General features: G+C 40.8%; 1 protein-coding gene and 1 pseudogene across 1 annotated transcript in view; one reads left to right on the forward strand and one right to left on the reverse strand.

Annotated features, from left to right (window-relative positions):
- LOC148539260 (acetylserotonin O-methyltransferase-like) overlaps positions 1 to 27615 on the forward strand; it is a 133899-nt gene that overhangs the window by 94196 nt on the left and 12088 nt on the right. The window contains exon 6 of the mRNA XM_088451526.1: positions 10153 to 10293. Within this exon, the coding sequence (XP_088307652.1) occupies positions 10153 to 10293 (141 nt within the window). The remainder of the gene's footprint in view (positions 1 to 10152; positions 10294 to 27615) is intronic.
- On the reverse strand, positions 19400 to 21319 carry LOC148539261 (uncharacterized; annotated as a pseudogene).

Raw genomic sequence — 27615 nt, forward strand, 5'->3', positions numbered from 1 at the left:
GGCGGTTTGAGGAGACACATGTTTGGGGGAGCACGCTGGGGGTGGGTCTAGTCCTCTATGGAAGATATATTGATGATTTAATTTTTGTTTGGGACAAATCGTTAGCACCTTGTAAATTGTTTTTGGATAGTCTTAATCACAATAAATTTGGCATTAATTTCACGAGCACCATTCACAGTCATACAATCAATTTCTTGGATATCACACTACACACCAAAGATAAGGCCATTCTGACTGAGACTTATATTAAGGAGGTTGACCAAAATAGATATTTAAATTATAGTAGTGGTCATATGAAACAATGGAAGGATAATGTACCAAAAGGCCAATTTTTGAGACTCAAAAAGAATTGCTCTAGTGTAGAAGCCTTTACAAGACAAACCAACTAAATGTATCAATCATTTGTAGAACAGGGTTATCCCAAAATTGTATTAGATAGAGCCTTAGGAGAAATAAGTCAAATTGATAGGGTTTCGCTTCTTGAAGAGAAGAATGGTAATAAAGAAAACATGTCTCTAGATAAAGATAGATCCATTAATTTTGTGACCAAATTTAATTTGGAAGCCTATAAGATCAGACGAATTATAAAAAGAAACTTTCCTTTACTTAAATTGGATGAAGTATTAAACAATACATTGGAATTAAGTGATAATGTTGTTTTTAGAAAATCTAACAATTTAAAACAAAAGCTAGCACTAAGTCTATTTAAAATGAAAACATCTAAAAATATAGATAGAAGTAAATCTTGGTTACCTAGAAATCCAAATGGTTTCCACAGATGTGGGAGAACAAATTGCAATACTTGTCAACATACTGAGAGAAAAACAGTGGAGTTCATCTCATTTGTCTCCTCCGAACAATTCAAGATTAGCTCCTTCATTAATTGTAGATCCACATTTGTGATATACATTTTACAATGTGATTGTGGTTCACAATATGTGGGTAGGACCACAAGAACGATGAACATTAGATATATGGAGCATCAGAGGAATATTGTGAAAAAGGTTAAGAATAATACGTTGTATAAACACATTTCGGAATGTTCAAAGGGAGCTTTAGAACAAATTAAAATACTAGCTATTGAACAGGTTCAGACAACCATTAGAGGGGTAGATAGATTCTCTAAACTCTGTAGGAGGGATGCATATTGGATTTACAAGCTTCAGACTATAGTCCCATATGGGTTGAATGACACCATAGAACTGAACAATATGTAAATACTACCTCCTACAAAGTTATGAATTATAATTAATTCACTAATATCATATACTTCTATATCTAATTATATACATCTATTTTTTTATTTAGATTTTTCATTGATTTTTTATCAATTTGGGATTATAGTGTCGATAATAACATCTATAATATAATCAGGTGACAGTATTTTATGAGATGAAATATTTTATGAGATGAAATATAATAATTTGGTTTGATGTAATAACAAGAATTCTTTTAATTGTTTAATGTTTATTATTTATTATATTATTTATTTCTTATGATGTATGCACTAATTAAGGGAATACAGGATTTTTAGAATGTTTTTTGATAAGGATGATGGAATATTAAAGATGGCCCCTGCACTACAAATTATTATGAAATAGTTCAAAGAGAGGCTTCATCCACGATACTTATGCGTGGGAAAATGGCTACCAATTGGGTCATTACAAAGATGGATGCCGATTTCTAGGAAATTAATGACAGCTAGAAAGAGATATGAGGCACATGACGTGTACGGCGCATGCGTGGATTGTGTCTCTAAATGATTGGAAAAGAGGTTCCATACGTGGATCTGGTGTAAATACAGGGCTTGATAGCCAATGATGGCCAATTGGGAGGCCTTGGAGGGAGCCGTCGTGTCCTATGGGTGGAGGACAGCCATAGAGAGGCTTGGAACACTTTTAAGATGGCCGCCGCACTCTATAAATAGAAGAAAGCCATAATGAGGCTTGGAACACTTCTAGGATGGCCACCATACTCTATAAATAGAGGAAAGCCACACAGAGGCTTGGAACGCATGACGCATATAGCACATGCGCAAACCCCGTATAAACACTTTTAAGATGGCCGCCGCATTCTATAAATAGAGGAAAGCCATAGTGAGGCTTGGAATACTTCTAAAGATGGCCGCCGTACTCTATAAATTGTGGCTTGGAACGTATCTGAGGCTTGGAACGCATGACGCATATAGCGCATGCGCAAACCCCGTATAAACGAGTCAATAGTCTGGGGTATAAATATGGATATCAAAACACTTACATTGTGTCCGAGGAAGCCGCTGATGGTGTCTACTAGGCGGAGAAACGCGTTACACATGGTACCTGGATTACAGAAGCGGTAACATATTATTGACAATTGTCATAGCGCCTTTTAAAGAAAGTGGAGAGCAGATTATAGGAAGATTTAAGTGACTATCCATTACAGTAGCAGGGAACATTATGCGCATTATGTGCTGAATGGAAGTGGGAACAAATGGCCACTGATCAATGTTTGCATGCATGTGAATACTAACACTGCTCCACAAGCGCTTACTAACCGCATGGACTGTTTATACTAACCAACTGGCTATGTACACAAGGAGATTTTGTTGTTCGCCACAAGGAGAATAATTGATTGCAAAAACAAAAGTTGCCAGTGACAAGTTGTGGATAAGTCCTGTTTATTTGAACTATATGAGATGTCTAAATAAGACACAGGCTACTGTTTTTTCATCAGGAGTAAAGCCCTTCTACAGTGCATACTAATTAATTATATTGATATATGGTTATTGCTTAAAACCATATATTTTTTATTAATTATTTTTATTGTCATGGTATATAATATTAACCATTGAATTGCCGGCTTCTTATGTGTGGTCAATTAATTATTTAATATATTTTTTATGTCAATATATGCATTTTAATTTTATGTGAATAAATAATTTTTGTATCTCAACCAATCTAACAGCGCTCTCTGGTTAGGTTTTAGGCCTACATATATTTTTTTCTGGATTGCATTAATAAGGGGTACAACACCCTTAGTTGAGAGCTGCAGTTATTTTGGGATAATTATACTGTCACCTGTTGGATTAGCACCCTCAAGATTTTTCTTTCTGGCTTTCTTTGCTTATATAGTTGTATAGAAGCTGCTGATCTTTTGACAATATGTCTTCACTTAGATGTGTTTTGGAGAGAATAAAACAAAGGAATTTGTATTTACAAAATGATAATTCAGTAAAAGGGGTTGAGATGAATGATAATATGGAGGATATGCATGGTCTGTTTAATCGGTTAGAGAACCTTTGTTTGGATGAAACCAAGCATTGGTGGGATCAATTAACATTACAACGATACTTAGATCAAAATTTAATCCCTAGGGGTTTGAGAATTTTAAAAACCTCAACATTTGGAGAGGATAAGGGTTTCACTGAGGTTTGGAATGTATATTGGACAATTGTTCAAAAAATCTGATGAAGCTCCTAATTAAATTTAGGGAACAAAAAGTAAAAGAAATACAGAGTGAAATTGAAAAAGTTCAAAATTTATTAAAAAGCTTTTCGGGAGAATTAGGTTTTCTGGAAAGGGACCAAAAAGTAAATAAAAAAGTAGAGGAGTTTGAAAAAACCCTAATTTTTAGAAAAAACAATAAATGAAATAGGGATAAAAAAGACTATGAGAAAGGTGAGGTGCACTCTTATAATAAGAGAAATAAATTGGGAGATAATACAAGAAGTAAGGATAGATATTCAAATAGGATTAATACTCCAAAGCCCGAAAGAAATTTTAGACCATTTAGGAATATAGGCTACAGACATGGGGATCATAATAGATGGGGGTCCAATAGATTTGATAGGGAAGAACCGATTGTGGTAAAAAATAGATATGAAATCCTATCTCAAACAGATTCTCCAAATTACTATCATCATACACCTAGGGATAGACGGGTTAGGCCTAATGGTAGATTAGAAAAATATGAGGATGAACATAGAAGATCCCCGAATGCTAGTAATTTTTTAGGGGACGGACACAGATTCCAAAATCGTATAAACAGAGATCAATCCAAGGCAAATTGGTCTACAAAAAGATCAAGAGAACAGGAACTAGGGGAGCAAGGGGAAGGGGGGGAAAACCCTCACAAAAATGTAAGGCTAAATTAAAAGGAAAGGGAGTCTTCAACCTTTCATCTAAAACTCTTAACGAGGAAGAAATCAAACTATTAGAAAAAGGTTTGATTTATGCTCCAACGGCAAAGCCAAATCTATTTGATCTTTTCATTGACCTGAACAGATATATTAGGATGCTAAGTAGGAAACGATATTTTGCCCTAAAATCCATAAAAAGGAAGGGAGAGTTAGGGTCCCCTATCGTCCTGGACACAATGGATCAAGAGGCATTATCTGCACTTAATTCATTGGCAATAGAATCAATTATAATGGAAGTAGAAAAGATTTTTGATATAAACACTAAAAACACCAGGAGGTTTAAATTAAAGTCTGATTTTTATCCTCTTCAATATAGAGGACCATATATAGAAAGCTTCTACAAAAGCACTTTGGAGCAGTTGCAGAAAATGTGCAATGTAGCAGACAAAGTTCCAATGAGGAATAATTTGGATAAAAAAGAGACTTGCCTTAAAAAATTTGTCTGAAAACCCTGATATTATAATCAAACAAGCGGATAAGGGGGAGGGGTAGTTATATTGAACACCGCAGACTATCTTAGTGAATCTTATAGACAATTGAATGACAAGATTTTTTATAAGAAGCTCTCTGAAAATCCAACGTAAAAATTTCAGGAAAAATTGAGGATCATTTTGGATCAAATGTTGGCGTGTGGTGTGATATCCAGAGATATTTTTCACTTTTTGTTTTCTTCACATCCAGTTACACCCACATTTTATTATTTACCAAAAATACATAAATCACTGGATCATCCACCTGGGAGACCTATTATTTCGGGAGTGGATTCTATGACCAATAATTTATCGTTTTTTGTGGATAGTTTTTTACAGCAACACGTTAAAAGTTTAAAATCTTATATAAAAGACACGGCACACTTTTTGAGGATTATTGAAAAGATTGAATGGAAATCCAGTTATAAATTTATAACATGTGATGTTGAATCTCTATATTCTAATATTGATCATGAATTGGGGATACAAGCCACAGACTATTATTTATCAACAGATGATTCACTATCTAAGGAATTAAAGGATTATATTTTATTATTAATTAGATTTATTTTACAACATAATTATTTTATTTTTAATTCACAATCTTTTTTGCAAACACGGGGCACAGCCATGGGGACTAGATTCGCCCCCAGTTATGCTAACCTTTTCATGGGGCGGTTTGAGGAGACACATGTTTGGGGGAGCACGCTGGGGGCGGGTCTAGTCCTCTATGGAAGATATATTGATGATTTCATTTTTGTTTGGGACGAATCTTTAGCACCTTGTAAATTGTTTTTGGATAGTCTTAATCACAATAAGTTTGGCATTAATTTCACGAGCACCATTCACAGTCATGCAATCTATTTCTTGGATATCACACTACACGCCAAAGATAAGGCCATTCTGACTGAGTCTTATATTAAGGAGGTTGACCAAAATAGATATTTAAATTATAGTAGTGGTCATATGAAACAATGGAAGGATAATGTACCAAAAGGCCAATTTTTGAGACTCAAAAGGAATTGCTCTAGTGTAGAAGCCTTTACAAGACAAACCAACAAAATGTATCAATCATTTGTAGAACAGGGTTATCCCAAAATTGTATTAGATAGAGCCTTAGGAGAAATAAGTCAAATTGATAGGGTTTCGCTTCTTGAAGAGAAGAATGGTAATAAAGAAAACATGTCTCTAGATAAAGATAGATTCATTAATTTTGTGACCAAATTTAATTTGGAAGCCTATAAGATCAGACGAATTATAAAAAGAAACTTTCCTTTACTTAAATTGGATGAAGTATTAAACAATACATTGGAATTAAGTGATAATGTTGTTTTTAGAAAATCTAACAATTTAAAACAAAAGCTAGCACCAAGTCTATTTAAAATGAAAACATCTAAAAATATAGATAGAAGTAAATCTTGGTAACCAAGAATTCCAAATGGTTTCCACAGATGTGGGAGAACAAATTGCAATACTTGTCAACATACTGAGAGAAAAACAGTGGAGTTCATCTCATTTGTCTCCTCCGAACAATTCAAGATTAGCTCCTTCATTAATTGTAGATCCACATTTGTGATATACATTTTACAATGTGGTTGTGGTTCACAATATGTGGGTAGGACCACAAGAACGATGAACATTAGATATATGGAGCATCAGAGGAATATTGTGAAAAAGGTTAAGAATAATACGTTGTATAAACACATTTCGGAATGTTCAAAGGGAGCTTTAGAACAAATTAAAATACTAGCTATTGAACAGGTTCAGACAACCATTAGAGGGGTAGATAGATTCTCTAAACTCTGTAGGAGGGAAGCATATTGGATTTACAAGCTTCAGACTATGGTCCCATATGGGTTGAATGACACCATAGAACTAAGCAATATGTAGATACTACCTCCTACAAAGTTATGAATTATAATAAATTCACTAATAAATACTTCTATATCTAATTATATACATCTATTTATTTTGATTTTTTATCAATTTGGGATTATAGTGTCGATAATAACATCGATAATATAATCAGGTGACAGTATTTTATGAGATGAAATATTTTATGAGATGAAATATAATAATTTGGTTTGATGTGATAACAAGAATTCTTTTAATTGTTTAATGTTTATTATTTATTATATTATTTTATTTTATTTTATTTCTTATGATGTATACACTAATTAAGGGAATGCAGGATTTTTAGAATGTTTTTTGATAAGGATGATGGAATATTAAAGATGGCCCCTGCACTATAAATTATTATGAAATAGTTCAAAGAGAGGCTTCATCCATGATACTTATGCGTGGGAAAATGGCTACCAATTGGGTCATTACAAAGATGGATTCCGATTTCTAGGAAATTAATGACAGCTAGAAAGAGATTTGTGGCACATGACTCGTATGGCGCATGCGTGGATTGTGTCTCTAAATGATTGGAAAAGAGGTTCCATACGTGGATCTGGTGTAAATACAGGGCTTGATAGCCAATGATGGCCAATTAGGAGGCCTTGGAGGGAGCCGTCGTGTCCTATGGGTGGAGGACAGCCATAGAGAGGCTTGGAACACTTTTAAGATTGCCGCCGCACTCTATAAATAGAAGAAAGCCATAATGAGGTTTGGAACACTTCTAGGGTGGCCGCCATACTCTATAAATAGAGGAAAGCCTCACAGAGGCTTGGAACGCATGACGCATATAGCGCATGCGCAAACCCCATATAAACACTTTTAAGATGGCCGCCGCACTCTATAAATAGATAAAAGCCATAGTGAGGCTTGGAATACTTCTAAAGATGGCCGCCGTACTCTATAAATAGAGGAAAGCCATACTGAGGCTTGGAACGCATGACGCATATAACGCATGCGCAAACCCCGTATAAACGAGTCAATAGACTGGGGTATAAATATGGATATCAAAACATTTACATTGTGTCCGAGGAAGCCGCTGATGGTGTCTACTAGGCGGAGAAACGCGTTACACATGGTACCTGGATTACAGAAGCGGTAACATATTATTGACAATTGTCATAGCGCCTTTTAAAGAAAGTGGAGAGCGGATTATAGGAAGATTTAAGTGACTATCCGTTACAGTGGTCAGTAGCAGGGAACATTATGCGCATTATGTGCTGAATGGAAGTGGGAACAAATGGCCACTGATCAATGTTTGCATGCATGTGAATACTAACACTGCTCCACAAGCGCTTACTAACCGCATGGACTGTTTATACTAACCAACTGGCTATTTACACAAGGAGATTTTGTTGTTCGCCACAAGGAGAATAATTGATTGCAAAAACAAAAGTTGCCAGTGACAAGTTGTGGATAAGTCCTGTTTATTTGAACTATATGAGATGTCTAAATAAGACACAGGCTACTGTTTTTTCATCAGGAGTAAAGCCCTTCTACAGTGCATACTAATTAATTATATTGATATATGGTTATTGCTTAAAACCATATATTTTTTATTAATTATTTTTATTGTCATGGTATATAATATTAACCATTGAATTGCCGGCTTCTTATGTGTGGTCAATTAATTATTTAATATATTTTTTATGTCAACATATGCATTTTAATTTTATGTGAATAAATAATTTTTGTATCTCAACCAATCTAACAGCGCTCTCTGGTTAGGTTTTAGGCCTACATATATTTTTTTTTGGATTGCATTAATAAGGGGTACAACACCCTTAGTTGAGAGCTGCAGTTATTTTGGGATAATTATACTGTCACCTGTTGGATTAGCGCCCTCAAGATTTTTCTTTCTGGCTTTCTTTACCATCTCAGCCTGTGAGAAGCTATATCATTCATCTCATCAGTGCTTTACCATCTCAGCCTGTGTGCAGCTATATCATTCATCTCACCAGTGCTTTACCACCTCAGCCTGTGTGCAGCTATATCATTCATCTCACCAGTGCTTTAATACCTCAGCCTGTGTGCAGCTATATCATTCATCTCACCAGTGCTTTACCACCTCAGCCTGTGTGCAGCTATATTGTCAGTGCGTTATCACCTCGCCTGTGTGCAGTATACCTCTATTCCACCAGTGCGTTACCACCGCCACCTGTGTGCAGTATACTATCCATTTCACCAGTGCTTTACCATCACAGCCTAAGTGTAGTTATACGTACCCACCTCTCCAGCGTTGTAATCTCTGGCTGGCTCCGGTTCCACTACCCACCTCGTTACTGGACTCTGTAGTCTCTACCTACGTGTTACAGTATTGCATCGTGGTGCACTCTTTCTGACCGGCAACCCGGTAGAGTGTGTCCGCAGTGCACTCTTCCTTGTACCTCAAGTACAGTGTCCCTAAGTGCCCCTTACTGGCACCGACCCTTTGGGCCACGAGTGTTCTTTTCTCCTTTTTCCCGCAGGCTATGGTCACTTAGTCAAAGGACCGCGACCTGCTTACGAGGTGCAGCTCAAGCCCATATCCCGATTGGTGGGGTCACTGGCGAACACCATCTCGTGGGTTAGATTCCGCACCTTTGACTAGGTCTCGCCAACGACCAAGACCCGTGGAATGCGGAGGTCGTACATTCAGGCCCCTCGCCTCCGTTTCCTCCCGCAGCCTCTGGTCTCAGCTTCCAGAAAACTGCCTCCCAGCGTGACAGTATGGTACTGGACCCAAAGTTGTTTTTTTTTATTTGTAACTCTTTCATTAACTATAAGAGACAGAAGCACTGCACAGATCGCATTGATCTGTGCAGTGCTTCTACTGAACATGCTACTGATGAGGCAGTCTACTGTATTTTAAACTTCTATTTTTCCCCAAGTTTGCTCCATATACGATTGTGTTTGCAAACACGATTCATGGTAAATTCCCATGTTGTATTCCTGTCTATGGAAAATACAGTACTATCAAGTTGTTTCAATAGTGTATTTACTTACTTTATTTGTGTGTTAATTTCTGTGTCATGTTTTGCAGATAGGATTGTGTTTTTACTAGAGACGTGTGGGTCCGGATTTCTGAAATCCGAACACTTCCAATTTTAGGGGTTCCGAGTAGAACCGGGTCAAGGTTCAGATTAACTTTTGTGACCCGGTTCGAACCTAGTCCCAGTGTGGATCTTTTGCCGGTTCGGAACTCTGACTTAAAAAACTGAACTCAGGTTTTGGATTTTTAATCGATTTTTATCGATTTTTTTATCCAAATCCAAAACTTGAGGTTGCAAAAATGAAACCAAAACACGAAAATAAATCAGGATCCAAAACCAAAACACTAGGGTGAGTGCACATCTCTAGTTTTTACACCCGTGTTTGCCTTTGGTAAATATCCATGTTTGAAAATCAGGGGCAACACGGCCGGGAATGCAATCTCGGACATACTCAATTGTTAGTAAATATACCCCCTAAAGTCTAAAATTGTAAACCAAGTAAACATAATTGATACAGGTATTTTTTTGTTATTTTCTTTGACAATAGGTAGATGTACAAATTACCTTATGTATGTATGGTAGAACTATTTGGTACTATTGTTAAATTTGACAGTAAAATCATTCTGTGTTATAGGATGTTCGGGATCTCTTGCAAAACAATTTGTGTCTATATATCCCGGATCTACTGCCACTATTATGGACCTGCCAAATGTGATACAAACTACAAAGAAATATTTCATAACAGATAGGGATCAACCTATATCTTTCCTTGAAGGTAATGTACATAACATTTTATAGATACAGAAAGCATGGAACTAAACCACAGCTCAGTATTGCTGCCACTTAAACATCTGCACAGTATTAGATGTGTTTCAACCTTTGTTTTTAAGTCTTTATTTTTATTTTTTAATTAACATAATATTGTCAGTTAAAGTTGCATGACTAATAATTTCAACCAACATAAATATTAGTATAACAAGGTTTCAACTTAGACACTGATACAGTCATTATTGTTTAGCTTAAAAGGGTAGTGACCAGTGGTTCCCAAACTGTGTGCCGTGGCACCCTGGGGTGCCTCAGTGCACTTGCAGGGGTGCCTTGGGTTGGTGGTCCAGTACCAAATAAAATTAATTTTAGTCAGTGTGATAGGCAAAACCAGTGCTAATGGCTGTCAATCAAAGAATGTGTGGACAAAAAGAAGCGCAGCCCTATCAACCACCACATAACAGAACCTAAGGGTGACATAGAAGCACAATTTACTTTATTTAATTTTTTTCTGAATTTCTCAATAAGAAACTTTTGGCTCAGTGGTGCTGTGGAAAAAACTTCTGATACTCCAGGGCGCCGTGAGTAAAAAAAGTTTGAGAACCACTGGTATAGTGTATAGATTGAGCAGCAGGGTATCTTCATCTGTAATCTGTATATGGGAGTTTCCAATGCTGAGGGGGTGTTTGACCAGACCTCCAGATATCTAAGTGGTTAGGATTGGGCAATACACCTATGTGGGTGTATGGGGATGCGCCCAACTTTGGTAAATGCATGTGAAAATATTAATGTTTGCTTTACCAGTTGATATCACATCAAATCCGCATTCAAAGTTCAACTGTGATAAATATGCTCCTAAGACTTTACTGGTATGAACATAAGATTGCAGTTGAAGGCATTTAGCAAGGACATTTTAAAACACTTAAAAGTATGGGCCTGATTCAGAGCCGCTCGTAAGCGGCCGCTCGTTCGTTCCGACCGATGTTCGCACAACTGCGCATGCGTACGGATTTTAATACGCATGCGCGAACTAGTCAGTGCGGCCGAAAATCGTGTGCTCGCTAGATAGCGAATGCCTGCTATTTTGAGTGACAGAATGAGGCGTTTGTGGGTGGTAACAGGGGAAGGTGCTTGAAAACGGGGAGTGGAGATTAGAACGCAGGCGTGCCTAAAGGTCAAAACGGGCGTTTTAAGGGTGTGCATAATTACTAAAGCAGCGTCATCAATCACGTCACTTGGTTGTTTTATAGTTAGAACTGCTCGCATGATTGTGGTAGGCAAAACCAACCACAAGAATAGCGAGCAGTTCATACGCCGTCCGATGTACTCAATTAATCTAATAAATAGCGGACATGACGTATGATGCGTGCGGCCAGGGGGCGTTTTTTTCAAAATTACGTTTGCATGTTTTGTTCGCTCCTTCAGACATAGAGGCGTCAACAGACTGCAAAGAGCGAACGGTTAATTTAAATAGCCACCCCCTTTTTCTGGACGAGCGAGCGCAAATAGCGTCCGGCTCTGAATCAGGCCCTATATCCCAAATAGATAATTTTCTTTTTGTCTGAAAATACCAAGTTAAATACCTTTTATGTGCATCTGATTATTTTCTTATCTGTCCTCCTGTGAATAATTATCTTTTTAAAATGTCTCTGAAGGACTAAAATAAGTTTGTTATATGCACATTCATGCGGTGAATCTCCCATTCCATAACACCAAAGAGGTGCTCTATTGGATTGTGATATGGTGACTGTGTTGGTCATCGGTATATATTGAAATCGTTGTCACGTTCATGGAACCTGTGAGATTATACAGTATGGGTCTTGTGACATGTTACGTTATCCTGCTGAAAGTAGCTACTGTATTAAAAGATTAATAGTCTGTAGCCAAAAAGAATTGCAGCAACAATACTCAGGTAGGATTTGGTGTTTAAATGGGATCGGTATGAATGACCGCCGGACGTATGTCCGACGGTTCAAATACCGACAGCGGAACACTGGCAGCGTCCACAATCCCGATCGTAAGTATTTTAACTATTACTAACCCTTTCCCCCCTCTAACCCTAGCCCTCCTTTAGGTGTGCCTAACCCTAACCCAGGGCCGCAACTAGGGGGGGGCTGGAGGTGCACGTGCACTGGGTGCGCCGCTGCACCTGGCACCAGTGTCCTCCAGCCCGGCGCTGCAGGGAGACTCCAAGCCGGACGCCCGCTGAGATGTTATTACCAGCGGGCGCCCGGCTCCTTCCCTGCAGCGCCGCGCTAGCCGGAGGCTGGAGTTCTCTCCTGAACTCCAGCTTCCAGCTCTCCTCACAGGCACTATGGGAGAGACATAATGACGTCTAGGGCTCTACAGGGGCATCATCAGGGGGCACTACAGGTGGCATTACCAGGGGCCTCTACAGGGGGACTACAGTGGCATTACCTACAGGGGCACTACAGGTGGCATTACCAGGGGGCTCTACAGGAGCATTACTAGGGGGCATTACTATATGGTCACTACAGGAGCATTACCATATTTACACTACAGGGGCATTACTATTGGGACATTACCATATGGCCACTAGTACAGGGGCATTACTATAGGTGCATGATGAGGGGGGCATTACTATTGGGGCACTGCTACAGGGGGCATTACTATGGGGGAATTACCGGGGGGTGGGCGCCAAATTACTGTCTTGCCCCGGGTGACAAAAACCCTAGTTTCGGCCCTGCCTAACCTCCCCCTTGTGCCTAACCCCAACCCCCCTGTAAGTGCCTAAGCCTACGCCCCCTTCCCCGCACCCTAAACTGGAGACTCCCGGGGGGGGGGTGACTAACCCTAACCTCTCCCCTGGGGTGCCTATGCCTAACACCCCCTTCCCCTACCCTAACCCTCCCAGGGGAGGTGCCTAACCCTAGGTCCCCCCGGAGCAGCACTCCCCCCTCCACGCGGCTGTCTGCAGCTCCCCCCCCCACGCGGCTGTCTGCAGCCCGCCGCCCGGCTTACCTTCGTTCGGTATCCTGGGCGTCGGGCGCCCGGCATAGGGATAATGATAGGTGTTGGTATTTAGACGCATGTGATTAGTCCCCTGTCGGGATTAGACAGTCAGGAAGCCGGCGGTCGGCAATATGACCGTTGGCATCCCGACTGCATTCCGTTTAAACAATGCTCACTTTGTGTTAATGAGCCTAATCAGATCATGATCATCTATTAGGAAACCTAGGCTACTACTGTACCTAGGGCCCAGTGGGCAGTGGGAGCCTAGATAATCCTTACCTGTTATTATGTCTTAGATTGTTTGTTACTTTAATTGTAGAATACTGTTTTTGTGATTTCTTTTGACAAACTGACAAGAGATAGGGCCCTACTGGGTCATAACCAGGCTCTTGGCCTAATATAACCTTACACCATTACATCACCACCAACTAGTTGACACATGCCATATTCTAGAAATGGATTCATTTTTTTTATAACAATCTCTCATCCTACCACTTGCATGTCACAAAAAAAAATGAGATTTTTCAAACCAGGTGACATTTTATAATATTAAACTGTTCAATTTTGGTGAGCCTGTACCCCTTTTAGCCTCATTATCATGTTCTTATCTCACAGGAATGGAACCTGGTGTGGTTTTCTTCTTCTGTAGTCCAGCATTCAGATGTGCTCTTCTACATACCACTGATGGTTATCTTACCTTCCTGTCAGTGTAAACCAACCTGGCCAATATCCTTTGACCTTTCTCATTAAAAAGCAATTTATTCCCAACTGACTGTTGCTCTCTAGAAGTTTGCACTGCTTTCTCAGTAAACTCTAGAGACCATTGTATGTGAAAACACCAGAAGATCAGATATTCAAATCACTCTATCTGATACCAACAATCATTCCACAGTCAAAATCACTTAGATCAGTGGTCCCAAAATTAGTCCTCAAGGCACCCTAACAGCCCATATTTTCAGGATACCCATGGTTGAGCACATATGATTTTATCAGAATGAATGAAGTGCTAATTAATTCACCTGTGCTTAAGCATGGATATCCCTAAAACCCGGATGGTTAGGATTCCAAAATTTCTAACCACTGACTTAGATCACATTTTCCCAATTCTAGTGCTTGGGATGAACAACTGAACCTTTTGAGCATGCCTGCATCCATCATCTCTAATTCTAATGTAGCACTTTGTTTGCTGGCTGGAAAAGCAAGACGACAATCAGGATCAGATAATGCACTTTCTTTCATGTCTTTCATGGTGTTGGATATGCTGCACCCACTGCTCAACCTTTATCTCGCCTACAGTTTGCTCTGTTTAAGTTTTATGAGGATCCCAAGACCTTTTCGGGATTTTCTTAATCAATGCGTGATACAGTTCCTGGAAAAAAATTTTCCAAGATGGCAATGTTGGCTTATATAATTTCTTTTCTTTCCAGTCAAGTCCTTGAGCTTCACTTCACTTCTTCAGGTTCATGACAGTCCTCTGCACAATTGTAGTTCTTCTTTTTTGTAGGCCTACAAAAAAATCTTAGATGAACCCAAACATGTCTCCTTGGTTACTGACAGGATCCTTTATCTTTGCCAGGTTTAGGGTACAGTGACTCAATATGCAGTACAATGTTCAACTTTGCTTTCAGAATTAGACTCTGACTGCCACATTTTGGCAAGGCCTTTCTGTTCATGTAAAGGATGAGCTGGCCTCCATAGAGCTCTTTCTCTTCTATGACCTAGTTTCTGTCTGCAATAGAAAAGGGAGATGTCCTGTCTCTTCACTGTAAAATTGTCAGTCTGCTTCCACACTATGGAGCTTTTGTTAGAAAGAGAAAAGGAGTTGATAGTTATGGGTGCACAAGTTAAGTAAATTACAAGATAAAATTTTACTTTTAATGGTTATTACCTTAAAAAGAATATCCCCATTAAGGGAAAATATACAGTGAAATATAAAGTTAAAAATTGATATCAGAACAAAACACACATGTAAATAAAAGAAAGGCAGATCCACTGATGTGTTGTTGTGTGTTATCTACTAATAACAAAACAAGTATTATGTTAGGAGGATCCTTGAAAAATATAGTAGAATCAATTAATTATTCTCCACTATGGATGCTATAGTACGTGTGTGGCAGAACAATTTCTCATTAACCATGAATTGTCATTATAATATTATCAGACCATAGCCCTGATATTATTAGACTTATAAGGTAAGTATGACATCTCCCGTGATACGTGTGCCTCAAAAAGAAAAAAGGTTTTTAGTATTGCTCTTATCTAAATACCGCTTCAGATTTAACGTGCGTAATTGCCGTTTACATCCCTTGGCTGGTGCCAATATCTTAGGGTATTATATCTCACATCGTAATGGTATCTCTTATTATACAATTATCATAATTCTTCAATTGAAGTGATACCTATATTATTGTATTGAAGTAGTTATTTCCCATATATCGGCAATTCACTGCTATTATTAATTGTATTACATCCACACGGAAAAAATCGACAGATTTGTATACTTTCTATTAGCTATTATTATGGGTTGGTTATAATCCAGTCCGCAGTGATGTAAGTCATTAACTGATATTAATAATTTTTCCACAACACTAGATGTCATATATTAGTTTAACATCCACATTGACTTTCAATAGATTAATTAGTATATTCTCATAAGTCAAGAGAAACTAGTGAATTATTTTGCAACATTCTAACCACGTGTCCATTTGTTAGATTGTAACATAATTTATGCTGTACATATAATTCACCTCTCTATAACTTTTGTCAGGGCACACTGCATTCCCCACTGTGTTGGTGTTACTTTATCAATTCTGCTATAACCAAAGCTGATTGAGTAGTGATTGATTTCAAATATCTATAATAATATTACTTGTCTATTAACATCCTGGAGCAGTTTGACGTACTCAGTGGGAATTGACACAATGTGCGCCGCTGTATAGCATCACATGTTATAATAATAGAATCATGATTATTGCACACAACAAACAAACAAACATGGAGCTGCCAGTAACGCCGACGCGCGCGTTTCACTGTAAACAGCTTTTTCAAGGCTTGACTTATGAGAATATACTAATTAATCTATTGAAAGTCAATGTGGATGTTAAACTAATATATGACATCTAGTGTTGTGGAAAAATTATTAATATCAGTTAATGACTTACATCACTGCGGACTTGATTATAACCAACCCATAATAATAGCTAATAGAAAGTATACAAATCTGTCGATTTTTTCCGTGTGGATGTAATACAATTAATAATAGCAGTGAATTGCCGATATATGGGAAATAACTACTTCAATACAATAATATAGGTATCACTTCAATTGAAGAATTATGATAATTGTATAATAAGAGATACCATTACGATGTGAGATATAATACCCTAAGATATTGGCACCAGCCAAGGGATGTAAACGGCAATTACACACGTTAAATCTGAAGCGGTATTTAGATAAGAGCAATACTAATAACCTTTTTTTTTTTTGAGGCACACGTATCACGGGAGATGTCATAATTACCTTATAAGTCTAATAATATCAGGGCTATGGTCTGATAATATTATAATGACAATTCATGGTTAATGAGAAATTGTTCTGCCGCACACGTACTATAGCATCCATAGTGGAGAATAATTAATTGATTCTACTATATTTTTCAAGGATCCCTCCTAACATAATACTTGTTTTGTTATTAGTAGATAACGCACAACAACATGTGTGTTTTGTTCTGATATAAATTTTTAACTTTATATTTCACTGTATATTTTCCCTTAATGGGGATATTCTTTTTAAGGTAATAACCATTAAAAGTAAAATTTTATCTTGTAATTTACTTAACTTGTGCACCCATAGCTATCAACTCCTTTTCTCTTTCTAACAAACGATTCAACTTAGTTGATTAGGGCTGCACCCCCATGACTATAATGTAATACTATATCAAGATCATAGAGGGGTTCGGAATTATATGACAGAGTGCAGGTACTTATTCCCCTTTTTTCCCCTTTTTCCTAGATAAAGAATACACTATGGAGCTTATCAGGAATCGTCCTTACCCTCGGGGTCATGCTGCTCTGTCCTGGCAGGAGTCCCAGCCTGGAGGCTCCCAGAGTTTGCTGCTGATGGGTTCTCTATGTGGTGGTGGTCTCAGGGGCCCAGAACTCTGGTGGCACACCCGCTGACTCCAGACATTTGTCGCTGTCATGTCAGCCCCAGCCAGCTGAGTGTCTTGCTTTCGAGCTACCTGCGTGGTAGTGGTCCCAAGAGCCCAGAGTTCCGGAGGTCTTCCCGCCAGCTCCAGACACTGTGCGCCGCCATGTTGGTCCCGGCCACCTGACCGCTAATCTCCAATGGCATCCAGGGTAGTGTCCACCTGACCACAAGAGCCAATCTCAGTGAGACCCAGGGTATAAAGATCTTCCACCAACAGCACTCAGTGCCTGTGCTTCGTTGCTGTTAGATGTCCAAGGCTCCAGCTCCCTGACTTCTTAGCTATAGTCAACTTGCCTTCTCCAGCAGTGATTCTACTCCGGCTCCAGTTGCTAAAGTTCGTTCCCATTCCGGCTCCACTTGCTAAGTCTGATTCTACTCCGACTCCATTTACTAAAGTCTCATCCCAATCCAGCTCCAATTGCTAAATCTGATTCCACTCTGGGGCTCCAATTGCTAAATCTGGTCCAACTCTAGCTCCAGTTGCTAAGTCTGATTTAATTTTGGCTTCAGTTGCTAAGTCCGGTCCCACTCCGGCTCCAGTTGCCTAGTCCAAAATGGCTACTGTTGCTATAGTCTGGTCCCACACCAGTTGTGCTATTGTTGTACCCAGGTGTAGTATGAAATGGTGACTGTAGCTAAACTGTTTTACCTGGTGAACTGGATTCTCATACAGATTCTTTCCACTTTTCAGAGAGGTAAGGAAGATCAGTCCAGACAAAGGGTCATTCAAACAGTCTGCTCTGCGGAGAGCCGATTTATTAGAAATAACTGCAGTTTTGTGAATTTGAGAACTGGCTTCCAAACCCAAACTGCTTTCCAAAATATTCAGTTAACAATAATCTGGTTCATATCACAACACTCAGCAATATAATATGCAAATACAGTAATACATTAAATTCAAATATGGTAGGGCAATTAACTTCAGATATGTATTCACTTCTCTGTCAATACTGTAAACATTCAATAATTAATTACTTTGCATTCTGTATAGGAAACAGCTACGATCATGAACAATATACTTCACAGTGTCATATAAAATCAAGTGCAAAATAACATTTCTCTATAAAAACTATGATCTTAAAAGATTGGCAATAAAGTACCGTGTTTCTCATTAGTACGCCCAGGAATAGTGTCCCTAATCTTCACTGAGCAGCACGTTGGAGCTCATTATAAGAATACCTGGGTATTAAATTGTACTTGAAATGGTTACAGTCTTTGCAGAAAATCCACTTCCTATAAGATCAGTCTCTATAATTGTGCAGTCCTTCACCTGGCATGTAATACAATGCAAAGGATACCTGTCAAGATGCCAGCACGTGACTTTCAGCATGTAGCACGTGACCTGCACACACAGCCTCTCCTCTCCTTGGTGCTGTAGTAAGATCAGTAAAACAGCACTTTCAAGCTCTCTTGTCTTTACATAGAGGGGGGGTCTCCTCCTCACAGCCACTGTTACCACAATCAGCTGCTGATCCCCACTGTCTGTGCCCTCAATCAAGACTCAGTGCAGCACACACACACTCCTGGCAGTTGCTTCTCTCCAACAGCTCACACTACACAGCTCCTGCCACGCTCCACATGGCTGCTTCTGCTCAGAGGTGGCTGCTCCTGTGTCCTAGAGTCAATCCTCAGCAACACTCACTGTGCACAGGCCAAGCAGTTTCTCTGGGGGTGCCACATACTTCCCTGCTAAAAGGTTGCGTGTCCTCACGCAAGAAATTAACTTTCAAGGTCCCTCATAAAATAGTCTCTGGTACATGGGATCAACACAAGGTCAGAATAACGCAGTTACCAACAATATCATGTCCGCTACATAGTAAGAGAGAAAACAATTTCAAAAATCACATTTCAGTAAACTTTAGCTACCAACACAGCATATCAATGTAAAACCGTTATTACAATCAGGTGTTAGAAAGTTACCTCTGCCGACCACCCTATTGTCTACAGTATATAGACGGATCACCTTTGTTCCTTTTTCCTTGCTTTCTCGTTGCCTGTTGCAGAAGTAAGACAAACTATTCACCGCTTATTGAGGCGTACTCGCAGTCTGGTGGATGCTGCTCTGGAAAAAGCCATTTCACTGCCCCTTTAGTTTCGCTCAGAGATTTCACAGGATCAAGAGGATCAGACGTTGATTTCTCTAAATCTGTTGCATTGGGTTTAGGGGGAACCCCCAAGTCTTCCCTTGTAGCTGTGTGGATCACTTCCTTGGTGTCCTTTTCCTGGTCAGCTGCACTTGAATTGGCCTGATCAAAGTTGGCCATATTAGAACCGATGTCCTCCATTTTGGCCTTGCCCTCACATGCTGGCTCTGGTGGAAGTTGCGGTCCGGTCATATCCTTCAGGTTCTGCTGCACTTTCTCAATTAGTTCCTCCACAGTTCGCTAATCTATTCGTCCCAATGATTCACTTTCTTCTGGGACTTCAGGATATGGTTGTGTGCGTCCATATGGTCTCTCTGAGGAGTATGGTGGGTAGTGACTCATCAAATAAGGCTGTGGTTGATGTACACTTTCTGCCATGTTTTCTGCTTCCGCGCACTCGTCTCCACTTACACTGTATTGGCAGTTTTGCTGGTAGTCATGTGGAGGTCTTCTGCGATATGGATAGCGCCAGTAATGCTTGTGATTTGCTGCATATCTGCTGCCTTTAACTGGAGCACCATCAGGACCAGTGACGTTTGTTGCCTGTACACCTTTTTGTCCATTGATGACATCAAATTCTACAAATTCCCCATCTTCTAGGCTGCGATGGTATTTTCTTGGGTTGTTCTTTTGAATTGCCGTATAATGAACAAAAATATCATTCTTGGTGTCATCACGTTTTATGAATCCATAGCCACGTCGCACATGGAACCATATGACTTTGCCTGAAACTCTTCTCCCTATGGCTGATGTAACATTGCCTGCAGGTGGCGTGCTCACAATTTCTATTTGGTTTTGTAATATTGGACCCAGACTCACATCCCGGGGTTGACCTTCTTCCATCAGTCGACATATGGGTCGTCCTTGTGAATCAAAGTGATCGGTTGCTCTCCTCCTCTCTGTTCTCCACTTTGGTTCGGTAGAGCCAAGCATCCCAGGTAACAATAAGTTGCGAATCTCTCTCTGCATCTCTGCTATCCCTACTGTCAAATTTTCTATTTGCCTTCAAAGAGCCTGTAAAGGATCTGTGGTTGATGTCTGCACACCCTGCAACACGTTGTCTTTCCCCTTCAGCGTTTGTTCGGGGGTCGAGTAATTTGCTCCACTTAGGCATGGACGTTCGTGAAACCCTGGCAAATTCAGAAAGTCCATTTCCCGATTTCCACCAGTGCCTATCACTTTGATTGCTGTCTCCTTGAAGTCTAGGAAGGAGTGGTTCGGGATTTGCATCCTCAGCATCCGCAACTGGGTTTGGGTTCCCTCCCCATTGGCCCCTTCAACAAGCTGGGTTACTAGAGCTTCATCTGTATTTCTGACTTCTTCTGCATCTAAGGCTTGTATTGCACGTAAAGCTTCTTGCAGGTTTAGAGCGTAATAGCGAAGAGTTTCTCCCGGTCGCCGTTTGCAAGCATAGAATTTGAATTTTAGTGCAGATAATATCTGAGTCTCAAATGTGGTTGCCAATCTTTTCAGCACTTGACCCACATTCTGCCTCTCATCCAATGGCCACGACATAACTTCTCGAAGGGCAAATCCTTTGAGTTGGCCTATTAAGATTTCAACTTGTTGTTGGTCGCTCAACATCGAGTTCATCTTGTTTTTGAATTCACTGAAGGTATTTCCTTCTGTGCCATGAACATCTCCACTGTAAGTTGGGAGCCATGGGGCTCCGAAGTAGTATGGTAGTGTAATTGGGTTAATTTGTGCCATTGCTGGGTTTGCTGGTCCTGCTTCACTGCTGGACGGCTCTGCTGGTGCAGGTTGTTCTGTCGACATCTTTCCCTTAGATTCCCAATCTCCTTACTTTAGACTCTGAATCCTGTTCGTGACGCCAAATGTTGTACCCAGGTGTAGTATGAAATGGTGACTGTAGCTAAACTGTTTTACCTGGTGAACTGGATTCTCATACAGATTCTTTCCACTTTTCAGAGAGGTAAGGAAGATCAGTCCAGACAAAGGGTCATTCAAACAGTCTGCTCTGCGGAGAGCCGATTTATTAGAAATAACTGCAGTTTTGTGAATTTGAGAACTGGCTTCCAAACCCAAGCTGCTTACCAAAATATTCAGTTAACAATAATCTGGTTCATATCACAACACTCAGCAATATAATATGCAAATACAGTAATACATTAAATTCAAATATGGTAGGGCAATTAACTTCAGATATGTATTCACTTCTCTGTCAATATACTAAACATTCAATAATTAATTACTTTGCATTCTGTATAGGAAACAGCTACGATCAGGAACAATATACTTCACAGTGTCATATAAAATCAAGTGCAAAATAACATTTCTCTATAAAAACTACGATCTCAAAAGATTGGCAATAAAGTACTGTGTTTCTCATTAGTACGCCCAGGAATAGTTTCCCTAATCTTCACTGAGCAGCACGTTGGAGCTCATTATAAGAATACCCGGGTATTAAATTGTACTTGAAATGGTTACAGTGTTTGCAGAAAATCCACTTCCTATAAGATCAGTCTCTATAATTGTGCAGTCCTTCACCTGGCATGTAATACAATGCAAAGGATACCTGTCCAGATGCCAGCACGTGACTTTCAGCATGTAGCACGTGACCTGCACACACAGCCTCTCCTCTCCTTGGTGCTGTAGTAAGATCAGTAAAACTGAGCACTTTCAAGCTCTCTTGTCTTTACATAGAGGGGGGTCTCCTCCTCACAGCCACTGTTACCCCAATCAGCTGCTGATCCCCACTGTCTGTGCCCTCAATCAAGACTCGGTGCAGCACACACACACTCCTGGCAGTTGCTTCTCTCCAACAGCTCCTGCCACGCTCCACATGGCTGCTTCTGCTCAGAGGTGGCTGCTCCTGGGTCCTAGAGTCAATCCTCAGCAACACTCACTGTGCACAAGAAAGGACTGCCAGGCTAAGCAGTTTCTCTGGGGGTGCCACACTATCATTCAGTACACGTCCCAGAGACTTACTCCAGTGACCTGCTCTCTACAGTACTGTTCTGCCGCTTACACCTCTTACCTCACACACCTATGAGGAAGTGTTATATCTATCCCTCTTGACCCATGGCCTGACAGAGTGCATTGCATTTGGGTGATTCCTTTTGTCTCCAGAAAAGTTAGGACGGAGATTAAAAAATAATCCTTTGCTCTGTTGTGCCCAACAGCAACATTTGCTCAGATCTTGTCCTGTGCATCTGGGAAAGTCAAAAGCATGATGGGTATGGGAGAGTTTCTGTCAGTTACTACCATCCACTCTCACTCCTCTGCTTGTAATTCCAGCTTCACTACTCCAGTTTCCCTTTACCATGCTACTGGCTCTGTTACTTTCCCTACTGCTCTGGTTCTGCTGCTGTAGAGTATTTACATTTATGTTATCCATGTGTCTATTAACCCTATAGTCTTTGACCTTCTGTGACGTAAGCAGCATTCGTCAGTCCTTGTGCCTTCAAATGGTTCATCCTCCTCCTTGTTTGCCCATTTCTTCTATTTCTGTAAAACTACAGTTACTGTATATTCATCATAGACTGCATCCACTAATACTTTTGCAAGCAGAGGACAATAGTGTTGCCACCTCATAACGAGTGAAATTGTTCTATTGATTTATACTTGGTCAAATATCTCTCGTGGTCTTTTGTATCAATTTTCTCTGCCAAAAATGAAGGCCATATCCAAATAAATTCAGGAAAGATCCAGATACTTATTTGTAAAAAAAAAAAAAAAAAGAAAAGGATAGGAGTCTGTAACTTGCATTGAATACAAGAGTTCACATGAATTCTACTATCAAGAATCAATATTCTATTCCTATTATTTCCATACCATTAGATCACATTTCTGTTGTCACCATCTTCACCACATTAGATCTTAAGAGTGTTTATAACATTATTCATGTAAAGGAGGGAAACAAGTAGGAAACTGCTGTCAACACCAGGTGTGCGCACTACAAGTATTTCATCATGCCTTTAATTGTATGCAATACACCATCAGATTTACAAAATATGAATAATATATTTTGTGATGTTCTGTACCAATTTGTTGTGGTATAGCATGATGATGTCACAATTTCATGATGCACAGAAGTCAAGTAGCAGACGTCTTAACCACATCGTCTTTCTTGTAAATAGGATAAAAGTGTGACTGAGCTACAGCAGCTGCCTTTCCTAAGGTATATTGTGTTATATTGTGATACTGCACTGTCTTGGCTCCTATCCTTTCTACTATCTTACTAATTGCTCTTTCTCAGTCTTTACTTCCAACTCTACTTCCCCCACTCTCACTCTTCTTATCTCCACGTTCCCTTTCTCATCTCTCTAGCGACTCCCTCATCTTTGATATCCAATACCATCTTTATACTGATGACACTCAAATCTACCTCTTCTCCCCTAACCACTACTCCACCATCCTATTTTTCTTATAACCTCAATGATGCAGCTCATCTTCTAACATAGGTCCTGATTCAGAGCCGCTCGCTGCCTCTGCCCGCACGCTGGGATTGTGGGCGTTCACTGTTTTTTTTTTTACCCACAGCTTGTGCGAGCGGCCAGGAGATCATCGCGATAATCACGACCATCGACCTTGCGACGAGACCCTATGGTAGGTTCTAGGCTGCCGCAAGGCCAAGTGGATTCCTGCTCTAACAGAGCAGGAAGTCCACTACTGACATCACTAGTGATGTCAGTAAGACCTCCCTACAAACGCCAGGTGTTCCTAAGGGAACGCCTGCACTTGTCCAGCCACCCCCCCTACCCACCCACAAAACGTGGCGAGCTGTCACTCATCATCGACAGCCGCCCTGTCTTGTTGCGAGCCCCGTAGCGACTGAACTACAGTCGCTCGGTAGGGCTCGCGCGCACCGGATGCGGTGCATGCGCAGTACCTAAACATCGGGCCGCTTGCGAGCGCACAGCACTTGTGAGCGACTCTGAATCAGGGCCATAGCTCTTTAAACCCAATTGTAAAATTAGCCAACCACACAAAATAACACAGGTGCATGCTAGTATAGAAGCAAGCACCATAGGGGAGCATGAAGATTAAAGATGTTGCATATAGGCAATTTAAATTGGGTTAAAAAAAAATCAATAAACTATGTCTTTTATTGAAAATACCCTTATTTTACTGTATTAACTAGCTCTAAAGTTCAAGCAGCTGAGAAAGGTTATATATATTTATTTCTCTGATAGGTTACCCCTGTTACCACTAATAGCTGCGTAATACAACACATCTACATTTTGCATAAAATTTGGGGTGAATTAATCAGATTGGTACTTGATTAGTCATGTGTATTATTATTATTGTTTAGGTACAGTGGCAGATTTTACCTAGGGGCTGATTTTACCCCCCCCCCCCCAGTAAAATCTGCTACTTTAGTGAGCCAGTTGCACTGGCTTCACTGTGACTGGAGGTGGCTTCCCATTGGAAGCACCACCTGCCAGTCACATGAAGGACAGGCAGCCCCAGGGGAGGTGTCTCCACCTTGGACTGCCAGTCTGGGCTGCGATTAGCAGAGAGCGATTTCCAGTGGAAGCTGCTGCTCTGCCTTTTGGGCAGCTCTACAGGGCTTCTCGGGGCTGCAACCAATATAGTCCACAGAAGCCGATGTCATGCGCATGCGCACAGGGGCGCCAAGAGGAGGGGGAGCAGGCTTGCTGGAGGGGCCTGGTGGGGGCCCGGCTCCAGCGCCACCCCTTTCTCTCTCTTACATGACAGCAGCCCAGCATACACCTCTGTGTGCTGGGCTGCACTGGAGGACTGCTCGTGGCTGCTAAGCAGTAGCCGCAGCAGTCTCCTATGCCTGTGGGGGGAGCAATCACACTGGTCGCTCTCCCCACTGGCTATGCGCTGGGCTTTATACCACAGGTTCTCAAACTCGATCCTCAGGACCCCAAACAGTGCATGTTTTCCAGGTCTCCTCACAGAATCACAAGTGAAATAATTAGCTCTACCTGTGGATCTTTTAAAATGTGTCAGTGAGTAATGAATACACCTGTTCATCTGCTAGGTGACCAGAAATACGTGACCTGTGTGGGGTCCTGAGGACCGAGTTTGAGAACCACTGGGGGGACGCTGCCTTGTAGCAAAAAGGGGCGTGACCTCACTGTTGGGGGCATGACCTCACGGCCCAAACCCCCATTTTTGTCACTCCGGGGCTGCCAGAGATGTGGACTGCCCCTGGGGACCAGTTTGTTTTGCATTGCCAGCTTCCTCACTGTGTCAGGTGACTCTCTCGGGTGCAGTCCGCACCCTCCTTGTGACACCACTGGCTCTATAAACTTCTTTTTTTATCTCCTTTAAAGTTTTTTAAATTTTTGACTCATATACCAATATCAGTGATAACTATATATCCTTAACATGGATACACTGGCACCAGAGTAGACAATTCAAAGTCAAACTTAGCACTAAAGTGATATCATTGGTCAGTCAATTTAAATCAGCAAAAGAGCCATGCGTCCACCCTTGAAGAGAAGTGCTGATGATACAGAAAAACCACACATAATAGTGTAGCCAAAATGAGAAGATCAGTCAGAGTGTGACCTGCCAGCCAGGAGGAGGCAATGGGATGTCTGCAGAGCCCAGCAATGAGAGGAGCTGCTAGGCTATATGACACTGAGGTGCTTTGTGCTGCTTCATGATAAAATAATTACATGCTGTACTGTATTTTAATACTATTTTTTATATAGTTTAATTTTTGCTTCCTGTATGTGGTATTTTACATCCTCCAGGTATAATTACAGTGCATGGTATTCACCCTGTGTCAGTAGAAGGAGATCCCCACCAAATTGCATTGCAGGAAACACTTCCATGGCATCCCATTTTTGATTTGATTCATTCTTTAATGGTGTTTTCAGAGGGTTATACATAACACCTCCTTTCCTCATATTACTATGCTTGTTGAACTTCCACCCCTGGAATGCTTGTATGGTTTATTTGATGCAACTGTGCTGCCAGGCAAATGTTATACTGGGGGGCATAGCCAAAACCCTGGCTCATGTGCGGACCATGTTTAAAAGATGGTTTAAAGTTTTGAACATGGGGTACATGAAAAGCTGCTTTGCTGGAGAAAACCGATATTTTCACTGACACAAATGTTTGGTTCCCCTTTCCCCTATATACTGTATTAATGGGGTTACCACTCATGATAACCATGCTGGTGAAACCTACCTATTAAGCATAAGGGTGTACATCCAAGTCCAGGTAACATCATTCTCACATGGCATTACCAGAACATAAGCCTCTAGAAATCTTGAAATAAAGCATTTGTTTTAAACAGTACTGGTTAAATACATTTTTACACAAAGATAAAAGGTACTTATCTATATTCTGCTGTAGCTCAACAGCGATGCACTACTTCATGCTCTTGAACCACTGTTTTCAAAGAATGTAATACCCCTTTCACATCTCCAAAATAACCCGGGTTATTCCCGGGTTGTTGCCGGGTCGACATGATTTTAAAATGCACCAAAATGAATAACCCGGGTCGACCGACCCGGTATTTCAACCGGGGTTAAACACGGGTCGGACCCGGGTTATTTGGCTCTTAAATGGTACAGACCCAGGATATTCGAGAGAATAGTGCTGATTGGCTTTTTCCAGTCAGCTGACCAGCCTGCACACAGAGCACATCTCTCTGTATTTACATTACTGTCCTGCACTGCACACTTTGGGTCTGAATCAGACCCGGTCACAAGTGCTCGCAACCGGGTCGATGTTTGCCCACTGGGCATGCGCACAACGGATCGCATGCTCCAGCTAGCGACGGGCGTTCCGTCGCTCCGGGTCTCGCACCAAAGGGGGCGAGCTGTCGATGGTGATTGACAGCTCGCCCCGTTTGCTAGGCGGGCAGGGGGGGTGGCTGGCCAAACTGAGGCGTTCCCGAAGGAACGCCTGCCATTTGGGGGCGGCCTCACTGACATCACTAGCGATGTCAGTGGTGAGCTTCCGGCTCTATTTCGAGCAGGAAGCTCACTGGGACTTGCGGCCAATGAGACCCTACCGCAAGGGTCTCGTCGCAAGCCCAATGGTCGCGATGGTCT

Source organism: Taudactylus pleione, unplaced genomic scaffold (genome assembly GCF_031769625.1).
Source record: "Taudactylus pleione unplaced genomic scaffold, aTauple2 ptg000026l, whole genome shotgun sequence".
Taxonomy (NCBI): domain Eukaryota; kingdom Metazoa; phylum Chordata; class Amphibia; order Anura; family Myobatrachidae; genus Taudactylus; species Taudactylus pleione.